The sequence below is a fragment of the Toxorhynchites rutilus genome, chromosome 3, assembly GCF_029784135.1.
Source record: "Toxorhynchites rutilus septentrionalis strain SRP chromosome 3, ASM2978413v1, whole genome shotgun sequence".
Taxonomy (NCBI): domain Eukaryota; kingdom Metazoa; phylum Arthropoda; class Insecta; order Diptera; family Culicidae; genus Toxorhynchites; species Toxorhynchites rutilus.
The window spans coordinates 81045497-81062704 of record NC_073746.1 but is presented as its reverse complement, the minus strand read 5'-3'; the positions used below and the strand labels follow the sequence as shown (position 1 = coordinate 81062704).

General features: G+C 36.7%; 2 protein-coding genes across 7 annotated transcripts in view; one reads left to right on the top strand and one right to left on the bottom strand.

Annotated features, from left to right (window-relative positions):
- LOC129778125 (protein Wnt-6) overlaps positions 1–17208 on the bottom strand; it is a 193608-nt gene that overhangs the window by 148752 nt on the left and 27648 nt on the right. The gene's annotated exons all lie outside the window — the stretch shown is intronic.
- Positions 1–17208, top strand: part of LOC129778126 (protein Wnt-10a) — a 44193-nt gene that overhangs the window by 13049 nt on the left and 13936 nt on the right. For all 6 annotated transcript variants that reach the window (XM_055784829.1, XM_055784827.1, XM_055784828.1 and 3 more), the window contains exon 3: positions 14693–14919. In XM_055784829.1, coding sequence (XP_055640804.1) covers positions 14693–14919 — 227 coding nt within the window. The remainder of the gene's footprint in view (positions 1–14692; positions 14920–17208) is intronic.

The following is a 17208-nucleotide window of genomic DNA, read 5'->3' as shown; positions in this document are numbered from 1 at the left end:
ATTGAGAGTTACGTGTAGAATTTATTTTTAGGTCATTTTTTTGTCTTAAAAACCAATAATTTCGAAAAGTTTAGAATTTAATTGATTCAAAAAAATTATATCTACCACATGTAGAAAGTTCATTATTTTTCTAACATCTTTGTTAAACAACATAATTCAATCAGAAATCTGGCTTTCGGATCACGGTTTTTTTTAAATGGGTCAATAATTAGGGATGCTCTTTATAGAAAATTGGTCACTATTGAAATTGATCATGACATAAGGAAAAATGCAAAATTGGGGTAGCCATGAATGTGTGTACAATGTTTGAAAATTTCAGAAAGACTCGGGTCAGGATCAGTTGATTTTCGACCAATTCGACATGAAATTTCTCACAGTAAAGTATAAGGTATTGATTGAATACAACATAAGAAAATCCTCGCGCATGTTTCTATACAAAAAAACTTTCATTGAGTATTTCAAATTCAATGATCGGATCGAAAGCGTGTATTGAAACATCTTCTGCTCTCATTAGGTTTAGACCGAATTTATTGCCCAATGATAGGTTGGCAAATGTTTTTCGGACTATGCCCTGAAAACCTGTAATTCACGTAATGGTTTCGGTTGATCGTAGATTTCTGTCCCTATTTAAGATGATTTCAGCCTCTATAGCTTTGAATCAATATTTCTGATTTCTACGAAATTGTAGCTTTCCGAGTAAAAGTAACCAAAAAATATATTCTCAACGCAATGAAAACCTAAACAACATTATGGAGACTACTATTCTGACACTAACCGTGTAACGAACTACATATAATCTAATTAATGATTCGACGAATCAGGGAAAAAGACGGTTGCTAAACACTTGGATCCCCAATAATACACAGCGGAATAAAGTGTACTTTCTTTTAGAAATACCGCGACGATAGTTTCGATCAGGTTTCAGGTTTGTATCACAGGACTCAGGTTTGTGTCACATTCCTGCCTTAAACCCAGAAACAATACACGAATAATCAATGATCGATCGGAAAGTCACACTCTCTACTGTCAATAAATTTGAAAAAATCAATTCCATTTTTATCATTTCGGATATTACGTTACATGCATCGAAAATTTTGGAATAACACTTTGGTGAAAGCCTAAATAGCTCTGAATAGTTTTATAGAACCAGTTGAAGATGGTTCATTTATTATTCCTGGCCATATGTCCAAAATTCGTATCCTCATTGCAAATGCATATTATGCATCTCTTCATATAGATAAACACACACTGCAGCCACAGGCGATTTCATATTACCACCACCTTTGAAAACGCATCAAATCGGCTCCTCAATAGAACTAAATTGCATCTCTGCGTGTGTTGGATCGGTAGCACCAGAATGGTTTTAGCCATCCCTTGTTGGGTCTGAACCACTGCGTCCATTAGTTTGAGCTATTATGGTATGCCCCATTTTTTGTACTACGATTCAAGCTTATCTACTGCTTATTGATGAAGAAGTAAACTGAAAGCTGTAGCGAGATAGGTGCCAATCAGGAATAATCTGTTTGATAAAATTTATAGTCCTGATCGGCGACACAGACCAAACTTCCTTGGGCTCCAGAATAGCCTTATCAAGGTGTTGAAGTCTGCGTCTTGTTAGTGCTCCGCATTTGCAGAGCAAATGTTCCGAGGTTTCGCTTTCGGCATTACAAAAGCGACAAATATCATCTTGCACTAAACCTATGTTTTTGAGATGGTATTTACTCGGACAGTGTCCTGTTATAAGACCAGTGAATGTGCTGAAGTCTTTCTTATTAAGACTCAGCAATTGTTGAGTAATTTTAATACTCGGCGTGATAAATTTTTTTGACTGGTTGAGTTGTACAGCCATCCAGTTGGTCATTACTTCCCGGTCTTCCCATTTCTTCAGCTCACGCTTCAACACACATTCAGAAATTCCACAGAATGGTTCTGGACCAGTGAAGGGTGAGCTTGAACCGCGTCTTGCGAGTTCATCTGCTTGTTCATTTCCCTCTATACCGCAATGGCCAGGAATCCAGTATAGTTGTACCGAACTTCTCTGACACAGTTGTCGTAAGAGGCAAATGCATTCCCAGACAATTTTTGAATAGCACTTGAAAGCATTGACGACTTTAAGTGCTGCTTGACTGTCTGAGAAGATGCAAATGTTAGCATGTCTATAATTTCTTTTAAGTCAGACATTTATACATTCTATTATTGCAGCTACTTCTGCCTGGAAAACTGTTGGCCAGTTCCCCATAGCTACAGAAATTTTTATTCTGGGACCATACACTCCAGCACCTGTTCTGTTACCCATTTTCGACCCATCGGTATAGAACAGGATTGAACCATTACGAACATCGGGACCACCCTCATCCCATACGAGAACGAGAAAGTTCGATCACTCTGTATGGAATGTCATAATTGGTCCTTGGTTCCATCCAATCGCTGTTCATCTCTGAGGTTGGTACAACGGGTAAGAGATTCAGGATCCTCAAGTGACCAGTTTTGTTCCCATCTAATATTTTTTTATATCTTTTTAGCTTTAGAGCGCTTCTATTAGCCTCCAGCTGAACATGTTGACCCAAAGGTAACAAGTGAAGGATAGCCTCCAATGCCTTTGAGGGTGTGCTTCGCATTGCTCCTGTTACAGCAACGCATGCCAGTCGTTGGAGTTTGTTTAGCTTTTTTGTAGCTACAGTCTCCTTAGTCTTTGACCACCATACTAATTATCCTAGGCCGCACAATTGCTGTATAGACCTACATAACCATTTTTGGTTTAAGGCCCCATGTTCTGCCTATCATTTTAGAACATGTCCATAGGGCAATGTTGGCCTTACTGATAATTGCATCTAAGTGTGCGTTCCAGTTTAGTTTAGCGTCTAGGATTACGCCTAGATATTTCACTGAAACTCTGAATTTTATTTCCTCTCCTCCAAGATTTAGAGTCTGCAGATGCAGTTTCTTCTTTTTGGTGAAAGGAACAATTGTTGTTTTTGAGGGATTTATGCCATTCCTCCTCCGTTTACCAACCAGATTGAGTAAACCAGAATGGTTTACTCAATCTGGTTGGTAAACGGAGGAATCAAACAAGTTAGGGTTGTGTAGAAAGATTGAAACTCTTTGCAGCCGCTGTTGTTATTTCGGTTGACTTTACTGTTTGGTTACGCTTCTTTTGATGCAAACATCCCGGTTAGAAAATGAATAATCATTTCGAACGGAGTGTATAAATTTATCCATGGTGACTAGCTGGACAACAGCACAGGGGTGGGGCTTACGACGCAAAATTTCACTTCCCTCCAGGCTTCCAGGAGCATTAGGAAAGCAACTTGGATCTTAGATAGAATAATATACAAGGTGGATAGCTTTGTTTGTTTTCGCATTAGTATTGATGTAATCAAATTGTATTCCGCTGTTACTCTAGTCGCATTTTTGGTAGGTACAATTTGAGGAGCACTAATTGGGCCAATCAAAACGAGAAATTTTTCGTGTGTATGTAATGCATGACATTTTACAATTATTCAATTGTTTATTCAAAAACAAATAATCATTCATCGAGATATATGTGTACAAATATTTGCAATCAATGGATGATTTTTCGGACCACCCTAAAATGGAAATGGGCACCCTAATAAAAAAAATAAAAAATACGGGTGTAATATTTTGCGATAAAGAACAGAATTACCACTTTTGACGAAAATCTGAGAACCACTGTATCGGTTTGGCATGGAATGGCTATTGTATTAAATTCCAAACGCGAAAAACTTTCCACAATCGATTGAATTGGAGCACTATGGATGGCATCCACAAATTCCACGAAATTTCAGAAAGAAACCAAGCCTCAGACTATTATTGGTAGTAGTTATCCTGTACCTAGTATTTATAAAGTTTATTGACTATAACTATACAGTCTCAAATACTTTTCTCATTATAGTAAAAGTAGTTTTACATTGTATTATTACAACAAAATGTCATCAATCTACCCAACCCACGACTGCTACGAAAAAACCATCCTCATTATTAAATTCTTGTGACATCACGTGGATTTCACTCACAGTATCAATTTCCCACGCTTCTAACGACCAGCCAACGAGGATTGAATTCCCGAGAAAGGATTTCAGCTTCAACCAATCCCGAGTTGCTCCGGCACCATTCATCATAATTGTTTCTCCTGTGCAAAAACCTTGCACTAGATTCCGAGCAAGCTTCTTTCACCTCGGTACCCTTTACAGAATATCTGAAAACTCCAAATGGCTCGGCAACGGTACAAGAGAACCGCCAGCAGCAGCAGCCAGCCAGCCAGTCAGTTCGAACCTCGGTTGGCATTCGTACTATTCTGCCGCATTACCTCGTGGTTGGCCGCTCAAATCCATGCCAGCCAGCGGTAAATCCTTCGCCCGGAGGCCGTGAGAACCCAGCGGAGTTATTTTTATGATATTCCCTTTGCTCGTCGCGCACTCCGCCGCCGACGACAACAAGGAAGGCTAGGTCGAATGGCCCCAAAGCACAACGCCAAACGAGCGATGTGGCTAATGGAACAAATTCCGTGGATTTTTCTCGCGAATCCACGACTAAACTTTTCCCGTAGCAATTCTGCTACCCCCGAAAGACGGGGCTATCGATTCTCACACGAGACTGTCTGTGGGCTCATTTTAGGGCCCGAGTTCAGTATGCAAAAGTACAACATTCAGGAAGCTGTACCGAATGACATTCGCGAGAGAGCATGGACGGACAAATTTGTACAACAATTAAAACCATTCCAGGCGGGAATGGGAAGAGGTGTGCAAGAGGATTCTTCGAGGGTTGCAGAAACGTTGCAGGAATCGAGTTATTCCAGAATCTGTGTCGTCTTAGAGCCGTGCGGTATTGACCCATCGGTTTATTTGACACATACTTGTAGGAATTATGTTTCGAGCAACGCGTTTTGTGTAAAGACTGGGAATATAGCGAAACTTCGCGAACGAGCATAAAATCTGATGAATATCGAATAGCAACGAACAAATGGTCAGCTCAATTCACGCGGTCTTTCCAAGACAAGATGCTTGTTTGTGCAAATTCCCACATACGCAAATGCTTCTATCCAATTACATCATATCGCCCTTAATCTCGAGCAAGGAGGCTGCACGTCCGACCCATTCAACGATTTATCTTGATCTCTGACAAACAGAAGGGCCCACTCGAGATCACTATCCATCGATAGCACGGGATGTCGATTGTGAGTATATATGTCACAATACGCCATTTCCACCATTCCTATATTAGAGGCGAATGAACTGAAAAGTTTAAAGCCTCTTTAATCCAACATCATCATCATTCCACCATTCCCAAGCATTGATTTAAGCATGCACACGGAAGGGTCCTTTCGGGTAGTTGACGTGATGCGAAACTTTTGTTGAATGGGATATATTTTTCATGCGCAACTGTGCAGCTTCGAAACTGGGAAAGTAGAGTAGAGTTTATACGCTCCAGCGCAACAACAGCACAAATGCTGCATCACCTTATCGCCGACAGTCGATCTGCTTGGAAGCTGGCAGCAAAACGCACAAGATAGATATTCCTGGCATTCTGGACTTTTGCCAGCCGGCTATTCGTCGGGAGAGGAATTCGAGGAGATTAATGTGAAGCTCGTACCTCACTGCTGACCAGAGTTTTGCAACAGTATTCAGTGAGAAAGAAAGAGATAAATAGGATTTAATTCACAAATTTGTATTCATTACATGAGTTTGAGCTCACAAACCGTAGAGATAAGCTTTGGTTGAACTTAACGAAAGACTTGATGGGTTTTGCCGAGGAAAGATTCGCTGATGCTGTATTTTTTTCGCTTCAGTTTTTTTTTGCGGAAAGATTTTTGTTTTATAGATTTCATAAATTTGATTTACGTCAGTCTTGGTCCACTGCCCGAGTCGAAACAGACTACCAAACAGACACGGGTTATGATCGGCTGGGAGGAGGAATTTCGGCAAGCACTCATGGAACGCAAATAAATCACATAATCTTGGACATAAAACATACACGGTAGCGCCAGTGGAATATTACCTTCTGTTGTTGGTGGGAGCGGCAACGTGAGCATTGACTCATCGCTGCTTTCGCAACATTCACGTTTCTTGTGATCCATATTTTATTGTTAAAATTAAAATACGAGAACGAGTTCAAGTTCCATTCAAAAAGAGGCTTCCTTGCTAGGCTGACCAAATAGTTCAGACATGAAAACGGGACACGTAAGCGAAAAAAAAAAATAATCAAAAAGTCATATTTTTGATGAATTTTATTGAAGAATTTTATTGAATGTATAAAACCGATCAATCAACCATTCTCAGATGTATCTGCTTTGTTCTCCACAACGAAGGAATGTTTAGAAATTTCATCAAAAATTTTAGTACTAAAAAAAATATTGAAATTCTGAAAAAAAAAATTTGGGATTTAGAGATTCAGTACTACTCTAATTCATATTTAAATGTGTTTCTACGGCTTTTCTAGATATGTGTGATTTTTTTCAGATTTTTTTCAGTGTTGCGCGGTACAAAAAAAATTTTTTTTTTATATTTCCAAAGAGTGGTTAGGTAAGGGAGTAAAAAGTCCCCCAAACCAAATCACCAGCTGTATGGCAAATATTGTATAGGATATTAAATAAGAAATTTTGGCGGTTTATTTGAACCCCTATGTGGTTTAACATACAATCTATAGTGAAAAACGTGCTTTTTCGTTTATTTCACGCCATCCTCAACAGATCCGAGATAAAAATTTGAAAAAAATATTGAATGTGCATCTTACTACGGTGTATCAAGAAAAAATATTTAAAAAAAATCATCAAAAATTTTAGTACTAAAAAAAGTATTGAAATTCCGAAAAAAAATTTTTTGGGATTTAGAGATTCAGTGCTACTCTAATTCATATTTAAATGTGCTCCTACGGCTTTTCTAGATTGATAAATATCTTCAAACTATTTTTTTTTTTCAAATATCTTCACACTATTTTTTCATCAAATAATAAAAAAAAATACACAGTACAAAAAATGTTATAGATTGTCTGGCATTTCGATATTTTGAAAAATAATATAACTTTGAGACCCACATCTGCTCAAATTTTTATTTAAATGCGTTAATATGTGTATTTTTTCTACATGTGGCGTAATTTTTCCTGAATTTTTAAGAGCATTGCGACGCACAAAAATAATTTTCTTCATCGTCTGCATTATTTTTTTATTTTCTTGAAATAGATTATTTTATTGTATTCGTGGTTTTCAATTGTATGATTAAAATAAAAAAAAAACAAATCGGTTTTTTTTAAGTGTTCTTCTCATTAATCTGAATGATCTTTCCACAAGGACTTTATTTTTTTCTCACAGAGCTTTATCGTACTGCTGACTGCTATGAATTTGGTAAACCATCTAAATCCAATGTAAAGATAATCTCATATATTTTAAGATACGAGAAACAAAGTTGTACAGCGCAATGCTCTAAATATACCGACAAAAATTAGACATACGGAAAACAAAATTTAAAAAATTTTTGAGCAGTTATGGGTCTCTAAATTCAAAATAAATTAAAAATGCCCATAGGCCAAGAAAACATTTTTGTTTTCGCACAATCCTCTTTAAAATTCAAGAAAAAATTCGCTACATGTGGAAAAAACAACACATACGAACGCATTAAAATAAAAATTAGTGTAAAATTAGGTGTCGGAGTAATTTTTTTTTTTCAAAATTTCGAAATGACTGAAAATATATATAATTTTTTTTTGTACCGCGAAAAACACTCTAAAAATTCTGAAAAAAATCACATATACCTAAAATAGACGTAGAAAGAAATTTGAATACAAACTAGTTATGTCGAGTACTGAATGTAAAAATAAAAAAAAATTAATTTAAATAAAGATAAAAATTAATTTAATTTTTTTTTAGTGTTTGATTTTCTGATGAAAAAATTGTTTGAAAATATTGATCGATACACCTAAGTAAGATGTACTTTCAGTTTTATTTTGCATATTTTTGTCTCAAAGTTGACATGAAAAAAACGAAAAGGTGCCTTTTTCACGAAAAGGTGCCATATTCACCATAAAGACTCAAATATATGGTACTACAGGGAAACTTCGATACAACGTACCCTCGGTATAACGTCACTCGATATAACGTACATTTTACCTCGACATAACGTACACATTTCCAAAGTGAAAAGGAAAATTTTTTTCAATATTTTTTTTCTGATAGAACAATGAATTATCTGTATTGTGATGCTAAAACAAGTTTTGTACCTTCAATAAATCCCGAAATACAGCTGGTTTTGTGATTCCGGATTCTAAATGAATCAAGCTTTAATCAACAGTACGAAGGGAAACATCATGAGAAAGGCTGGCTTCGTCTTCTGATTGAAGTTATTCATCAACTGTACTAAAACATCAATACAATAATGTATTATAGACTATGTTTGTGAGTACTTTATTATGCTTCGATATAATATTCGATACAATTCGATACAACGTACAATTTTGAAAGTAAAATGTACGTTATATCGAAGTTTACCTGTACTGCCAAAATGTTTGATTTAGTACCCTATACAAGATTTTTTTCTCCCTTACCCAGCCAGACTATTTGGAAATATAAAAAAAATCTGAAAAAAATCACACATAGCTAGAAAAGCCGTAGAAATACATTTAAATATGAATTAGAGTAGTACTGAATCTATAAATCTAAAAAAAAAAAATTTGAAAAGTTCAATATTTTTTAGTACTAAAATTTTTGATGAATTTTTTTAAAATATTTTTTCTTGATACACCGTAGTAAGATGCACATTCAGTATTTTTTTGAAATTTATATCTCGATTTATATCTTCTTTTATCTTTTGAGGATGACGTGAAACAAACGAAAAAGTACGTTTTTCACTATAGATCCTACGTCAAACCACATAGGGGTTCAAATAAACCGCCAAAATTTCTTATTTAATATCTTATACAATATTGCCATACAGCTAGTGATTTGGTTTGGGGGCACTTTTTACTCCCTTACCCGACCAGGCCTTTTGACCGATTTTTGAAAAATACAATTTGGCAGAACGAAAGCTTCTGTTGTTGAATCTGTCATAGCCATAAACCAACATGATGAACTAGTAGAGCGCATGAGAAACAGTGACTTTGCTATTTTAGGAGATGAATATTCCGACCTAAGCAGTCATAAAACTAGGGTCGTAGTGGTCAGGATAATGGATGAAGAATCTTTGTCTTCAAAAGATGTTTTTTTACAGCTATGGAGGTTGACCGTGCTGATCGCGTTAACCTTCACGCGGCTGTTATTGAGCAATTTGTCAAAGACAGAATCGTTTATAAGAAACGAATAAAGATATGTGGCTCTGTGATTTGGAAATCGTTGACATTAAGCCGTTGATGATTCTTCATCCATCAGTAACTAAATGGCTTTTGTTGGAGGCAGTTTTTAAGCGAAATCTTGAGCGATTTGAAAAGCTTAATCTATTTTTTTTCGTTTCAAGATAGGTATGATTATAATCCGTCAATTGTCTATGTGAGTTAATAGACAATTGGCGGATTATAATCATACCTATCTTGAAACGAAAAGAATAGATTAAACGATCTTATAACTAAACCGATAATGCTGTTCCTAAATTATGTTCTACCGTTCATCAATAACGTCAATCGCACTTTTCAATCAGTAAGTTCTCTATTTTTGAACTTTATAATGAGAAAAGAATGTTATTGTTGATCATGTTGGGTATCTTATTTTTGGAGAGCTACGTGCAACGATTTGCTGATGCTGACCTTGATGTGAAAGATTTTGAAGGCTTTCTGAAGAATTTTTCTGAGAATGTTTACGTTGGTATTGATGTAGAAGAAGCTGAAAAAGGATTGGATGCAGGTAGGAAGTTGACCTTCAAATCGACTTGTCGGGACTTCTCTATTGAACTCGTGAAACAGATGTCCAGGCTGTTGGATGCCAAATGGCGTGATCGGAAATTTATGAATCCATTGCTAAAATCGTGTGTAAGACACTTTTTGATAATTCTGCATTCATCTGCGTGTGCTAAGCGAACAGTTTCGCTTTACAATGCAAAAAAAAGTCCATAAATTGGCTCCTACAATGACGGACTCCATTTTGTATCGGTAAGGGAGGAGCGCCGAGAAAGAAATTGATGGAAAACTTGAAGGCAAAGTTCAACAAAACCATGTATAAACATCATACAATTTAAAGGGTTATTTAAAACCCTTTTTATAAATTATTTTGATGTATTGAAACGACTTTAGCAACCTAAATAAACCTTTCTTTTCATTTTTCCGTTAGTTTTTTGATACAGATTTTTAAACAGATTTATTTTAGTTAAAAATACATAGATTTTTTCAGAAAACTTTACATAGTTAAATATGGCAACCCTGCCCCTATCTGGTTCACCATAAGATCTAAATGAACTTTTAAAACTTTTGGAAGCCATAGCTTCGAGATAAAAATTTGGAAAAAAAATACTGAAAGTGCATCTTACTATGGTGTGTCAAGAAATATTACCAAAATAGTTTTTCATCAAAAATTGTAGTACTTTAAAAAATTTTGGAACATTGTATTTTTTTCAGGTTTAGAGATTAAGTACTACTTTAATTCAAATTTCAATATGTACCTACACCTGTTATAGATATGTGTTATTTTTTCAGAATTGAGCAGTATTGCACGATACAAAAAATATATATTTCCTTTTTTTTTAGAATTTAAAGACCTAGTACTGGTTTAATTTTTATTCAAATATGTTTGTGTGTGTTTTTTGATATTTGTGATTTTTCAGAAAACTTTAAGAACTGTGTGGTACAACAACATTTAATTATTTTTTTTTCGTTTCAATTTTTTTTCTTTTTCAAAACCTTGTGATTGTACAGGCAACCCCATTTTGTGCGAGGGATAGGGACCACACGAAAAAAAATCACATAAAAAATAGTACTAAACCTCACCAGTAACTTTAAAAAATAGTGTTCTCTGCATAATTAAAAAAAAAATGCAGTGGATAGAGACCGCATGAAACAAAAATCCTTAAGAAAATAACCCAAATCCTAATGATGTCATTCGTGATCAACATTCGATTTCCTTTTTTCACTTTAATAACCGGCCTACTCAGTTGCGCAAATCACAAAATCAACTCTTTGTCCCTTTCAATAAGCTCCTACTGACACCTTAAAACAAACAGAACAAAACATGAGAATGGGGATTAGCTGACACAGTCCCAATGTAGAGCGATGAAATACATATCAAAGATAGAAAAAAAAATGAACGAAGACTTAATTTTTTTCAAACACCGCACAAAAAATCGCACGTGATTTTTGATGCATTTTTTTGATGCGATCGCACAAAAAAAACGCTCAAAAATAAATTCGCATAAAAAACCCGCACAAAAACAGGTTTCACTGTATTACATTCCTGTATTTGTAAAACGAATCCAAAACTTCATCACTAGCGCTATGGAAAATATTGTATGGAGTGCAAATTATAAAATTAAGTAATTTCTCTGAATCCCCATATATGAGCTATGGTTAAAAACATAGTTTTATTTTCTTTTAACACGTCATCTACAATAGTTGCCAATAGTTTGGATATGAAAACATAGAAAAAATACTCAAAGTGCATCTTACTATGATGTACCACGACACATCGTCAAATAAAAGTATCATCGAAAATTCAACGAATTACCATCGAATTTATCAGAATTTGCATAATTTTACAAATATATCAGATGTTGATATGTTTAGTCTTATAAATTGAAATCCACGAACACAATAATATCATCGTTTTCATGAAAAAATGCGGACAGTATAAATTAGGAAAAAATAGTACGTTCAATCCATCAAATATTATAAAAAACATTAAAAATCTAAAAAAACACGTACGAATTCATTTCAAAGCAGCACTGTGCCTCAAAACTTCATTTAAAAATTACAAAATTTCGAATTACTCGTTCCACATTTTCAGGTGTTCTTCAACTACTATGCCTTTCGATTGTTCCATCTGAACTGTACTTCCTGTAGCAATCACACAGTTTAAACTGCTCGAAATGCTTTAAGAATAGAGGACCAGTTGAGAACGGGGAATGGTACATTCTTTTTTTATCCAAAATATATATTTTATTAAGGCTCATAAGGCGTCAGCCTAACGGGGCCGGGAGTTCAATATTTCGACAATGTTTGCTTACAACTATGTTAGTAATATGTAACCGATTACTCGCGGTTGGCTCGAGGTTAGTATTACAAGTATTCTCATAATTGGTATGTTGCAGTCTTCGATGCCCTGTACGTGTGCCCGACACGGGATACTTCCTATTGGGATGCAGCTGACCATTAATCAGCAACGCCCCCCTAGTCTGTACCCCATATCTAGCGTGGTGCGTCTTTCTCGACTCGAGGAATCCAGGATAGAATGGTCACTAGCCGGCGCAATCATCAGCTACGTTATAGTGTTGGAATGGTACAATGTCGGCTTAAAAATATAATCCATATTTATATATTACATATTTATATTATATCTATATTTTTAAGAACAATTCTAACCTCGCTAGTCAAAAATGCTTCTTCCCTTTTATGATGAGGAATTCTAATAAAATATAAAAATTAACAGCATCACTAACGGCAGATATATAGGATTAGGGAAAAAGAAATGTCGTATTTCTGATTGAAATTTGACGCTTTATTCAACATACTAAAAATTATCCAATTTAAGTCAAATATGCGCCCTTTTGTTCGCAAACTTGTTGCCATTTAGAAGGTAACTTCATTATCACCCCCTTATAAAACCCCCCTCCTTATTCGCAAAAAAACTCAGACAGCCAGTTTTCGCAAGCCTCTTTTGAGGCCAACTTAGTATCACCACGAGTGTTTTGCATGGACCGAAAGAGATGATAATCACTTGGAGCCAGGTCCGGACTATACGGTGGGTGCAATAGGACATCCCATCCGAGCTCCGGTAGCTTCTGGAGGGCCATCAAAGATGTGTGAGGCCGAGCGTTGTCCTGGTGGAAAAACACCATTCCTATTGATCATTTCTTGCCGCTTCTGGTCAATCGCCTGGTTCAAATGGTCAAGCTGCTCACAGTAGAGAACCGAGTTGAGGGTCTGGCCACAGTTGAGCAGCTCATAGTGGATGATTCCCTTCCAATCCCACTAAATACACAGCAAAACCTTCCTGGCCGTCAATCCGGGCTTGGCACTGGGTTGGGCCGACTCACCGCGCTTCGACCACGACTTTTTTCGCTTTAGGTTGTCGTACGTGATCCACTTTTCATCACCAGTCATCATCTTCTCCAAAAATGGGTCGAGTTCGTTCCGTTTCAGCAGTGCATCGCAGGCGTTGATTCGGTCTAAAAGATTTTTTTTGCGTCAACTCGTGTGGTACCCATACATCCAGATTTTTTTGGAATCCAATCTTCTGCAAATGGTTCCAAACCGTTTTATGGTCTACACCCAGTTCCTGGCCAATAGAGCGAATGCTCACATGACAGTCTACTTGGATGATTTCAACGATTTTATCAGTTTCCACGACGATTGGCCTACCAGTACGGGGTGTATCTTCGACAGCCACTATACCAAAACGAAATCGATCAAACCAACGCTGTGCTGTGCGATTCGTTACAGTATCGTTACAGGGTCCATAAACTACATGAATTTTTTCGGCCACATTCGTTGCAGTTTTACCTCGCAGGTAGTAAACACGTAAAATATGGCCAATTTCTTGCTTGGTGGACTCCATCTTTGACGCAGTATAACTTGAGACTGGAACGGACAATCACAACACTGTCAAAACGACACTTGTAGCACTGATTCTCGTTTTTAAATAGCCTATAGTATGACCCGATGCGATAAGTACAACACAAGATATGTTTAAGTGTTGCCATATATTGACAATATACGACTTTTTTTTCCCCAACCCAATATAATCGCTTTCAACGAGGCGAATAAATCTTCGGAAGGTCATTAACCAATCTCTAGTGAGAAGAAATTTAAAGCATAGGTTTCCAAATAAATCGTAGTACAATCGTAGCTCTTTATACTCAAAATACGGTACGAATTGATAAAATGATGGGAGAATCCAAAACGGTGAAAAAAAAATGGTAACGATCAAATCTATACGTTTGGTCAGCCTATTCCTCGCTCAATTTTTCTTTTACACAAACCGGACCATATATCTCGAAAACGCATGTTTTTCAACCTCTGGCCTGCTCATTATTAAAAGACAGACTCCTTGGCCAATTAGCACATAATTTATGAAATTCGCTGTCTAATTAATGATACCAATTCCTTCCAGCTGCACTCCTTGCAGTCAAAATGTAGATCACATCAGTCGGACAAATCAGCTGCGCTCCGATCTTTCGTTGGAATCACAAACATGGCAGCGTATGAGGAGATATGGTTTGCAAATTAGTAATTAGTCTCACTCGGAGGTGTTAAACTGCGAACTCATTCGATCGCAGAAATTCTTCGCTCTGACTGTCGATTTTGCATTCTCATCTCGGGCTTATGTGCGTCGATTCGCGTGTACTGGTGGACACTACTCACTGTCCAACATCACTCGGCTTGCTGTTAATTTGTGTTTATAAATTAATTACATCTCATTATATAAATGATGGAAATTAGCAGTATGTGTAATGCGATAACGAACCCGGAGAGGCATAAATTTCCACCCGATAAAAGATTGCAGCCACACGTTTCATTCGCCCGTCTCTATTTATCCTCTTCTCGCTAGAATATGCTGCATGCCGGATGTCCGCGCGACATGCCGAACGGTGCCGGGCCTAACGCGCGAACAGTTGGAACTATGCTACCGGGCGAGCGATGTGACAGCGGCGGCCATCGAGGGACTAGAACTGGGGGTCAGAGAGTGTCAGCATCAGTTTCAGTGGCACCGGTGGAATTGCTCCTCACTGAGTACCAAAAGCCGAAATCCGCACACTTCCAACATGTTGAAGCGAGGTGAGTAGCTTTTTTTCTATTATTAGGAAATTTGTCACGGCGATGGGATCGGACCGGACCACACCGGAATGTCTTCGCTGGGATAATTAAGTTCTATCTTTCACACCTTTCCGTTCGGTGGAATTGTTATCCATTGTGTTCGTTTTGCCGGCATTCTTCGTGTCTGCCTTCGATCAACTGAAATCCAATCATGCGTAACTGACGACTTTGATGCTGCTTTGTGATTCAAATTTTAGTTTTTCTACCGGTTACCGGTATTGTCTGATTTCAAATAAATTTTCGATTTTGTTTTACTCTTCGATTTTTTTAAATTGCCAGTTTGCAATCAAATTATTCATATTTTATGAAGGTTGAATGAAATAAGAAACTAGAACTTTTTCCAAACCTATCCCAAGTGCTCCTTTCATCAAACGCAATTAATCTGAACATACCTTCAATAATTTTCGCGTTCGTTGCTGAAACATTTTATGAGCTTCAATTTGTGTTTTCAAAATAAGAGTTTAACATAATAGTGTCGATAGTCGTGTGGTTGGCGATACACATTCACATACCATATTGTCCGGGTTAAATCCTAAAGCTTAGCTCATTCATTACAGTAATTTTAAGAAAAAAATGAATGTAGTTTCAATTTTACTCAAACCTTGTATACTTTCCATTGTCGGAAATTTTAGACTATTTTACTCGTTTTTTACCTCTGGTGAACGTGAACGTGAACGAGTGGTTGAATAGTATAGTTATTTTATGGTCAACGCAACTGTAAACGAACAACTTCGACATTATGGATGATTAGGGTTATTTGTTCGCTTTGTAGTTTTTGTGGTGCTACGATTGTCGTTGGTTATCAGATATATAAACTTGAAACCGTTTCATTTGCATCACAAAAAATACTTCTCGGTCTGTTTTAATTCTAGTAAAAGAATTATTGGAAGAATCTTCGACATCTGGTATTAATTGTCATCACATTTCATCGGTGTACAACAAAACCAAATCATCAAATGTCGTATTATTATGTCTGTGATGCTATTGTTGGCCAGGTCTGTGATGATGGAATTTCGAAACGAATTTATATATTATAAAAATCGGTTGATTTGTGCGAATTATTTTATTAACATTCCGAGAATATCTTCGGAAAATTGTCTCGAAAATAATTATGTCTTAGGGCGCATTAACGTTAGGAATATCTATCTCTCAACGGGAAATCTACTAGGGAGATATAGATGGAGTTATACTCGTGAAAATATATGTAAACAGGTGAAAATATATCAAGTACACTTATCCGAGGTACTTCTATGAATAGAATAAATTCAGCATATGTCAACGCTGACGAATTTGTCATTGGTGAGAAATCACTAAAGTTGGCCGTAAATAAATTCACCGAGAAAGAGCGAGACGGCTCATTCCCTATTTCTTTTACTCGTACTCATGGAAAATTGATGTGTTTCTTTTCAACAAATGACGATAGCGCCCATGTTTCTTCTTCTTCAATGGCATTAACGTTCCTAGAGGAACTTCGCCGTCTCAACGTAGTATTACTTGCGTCATTTTTATTAGTACTTAGTTGAGATTTCTATGCCAAATAACACGCCTTGAATGCATTCTGAGTGGCAAGCTCTAGAATACGCGTGATCACAGTGCAAGTCGGAGGAAATTTCTTTGACGAAAAATTCCCCCGACCAGAACGGGAATCGAACCCGAACACCCGGCATGTTAGTTATGACGCTAACCACTCGGCCAAGGGAGCACCAGCGCATAGCGTAGCGCCCATGTTTAACCCTCTAAATCCACGAAAAATATTGTATTCTCCGCACTTGGAATATTATTTCAATTTATTTTGGTTAACCGAAGACTTCTAAAGGTACCGTCGATGGGAATGAGCTGTGAACCGTTTTGTAGGAGACATATTTTCACTACTTTCAATGCAAAAAAATCTCCAGCTTTTTTGAATTTTAACAGCTTTTTCATTTTTTCGTCACTTTCAAGTGTTTTTTCCCCTCTTTTGTGCTCAGACTTGTTTACACTAGAATGTGTTTGCCCTACTATTGCCGTGTGCACATTTTATGCATGTTAACACGTTCGTCGCCCAAAGCGACTTTTCTGAGTTTCTTTTGGAGCTCAACTTGCGGATAAACTATTAAATGAAGATCAAACATAGTTCGTAGACAACTTTTATAACTTTATTATTTTTCTACATATCCTATAGTTACACTTTGGTGACTATTCTATCGAATCCCTGTTAAAAATACTATTTAATTTGAACGAGAAAAGCTTATGATGAGGAATAAATAAATA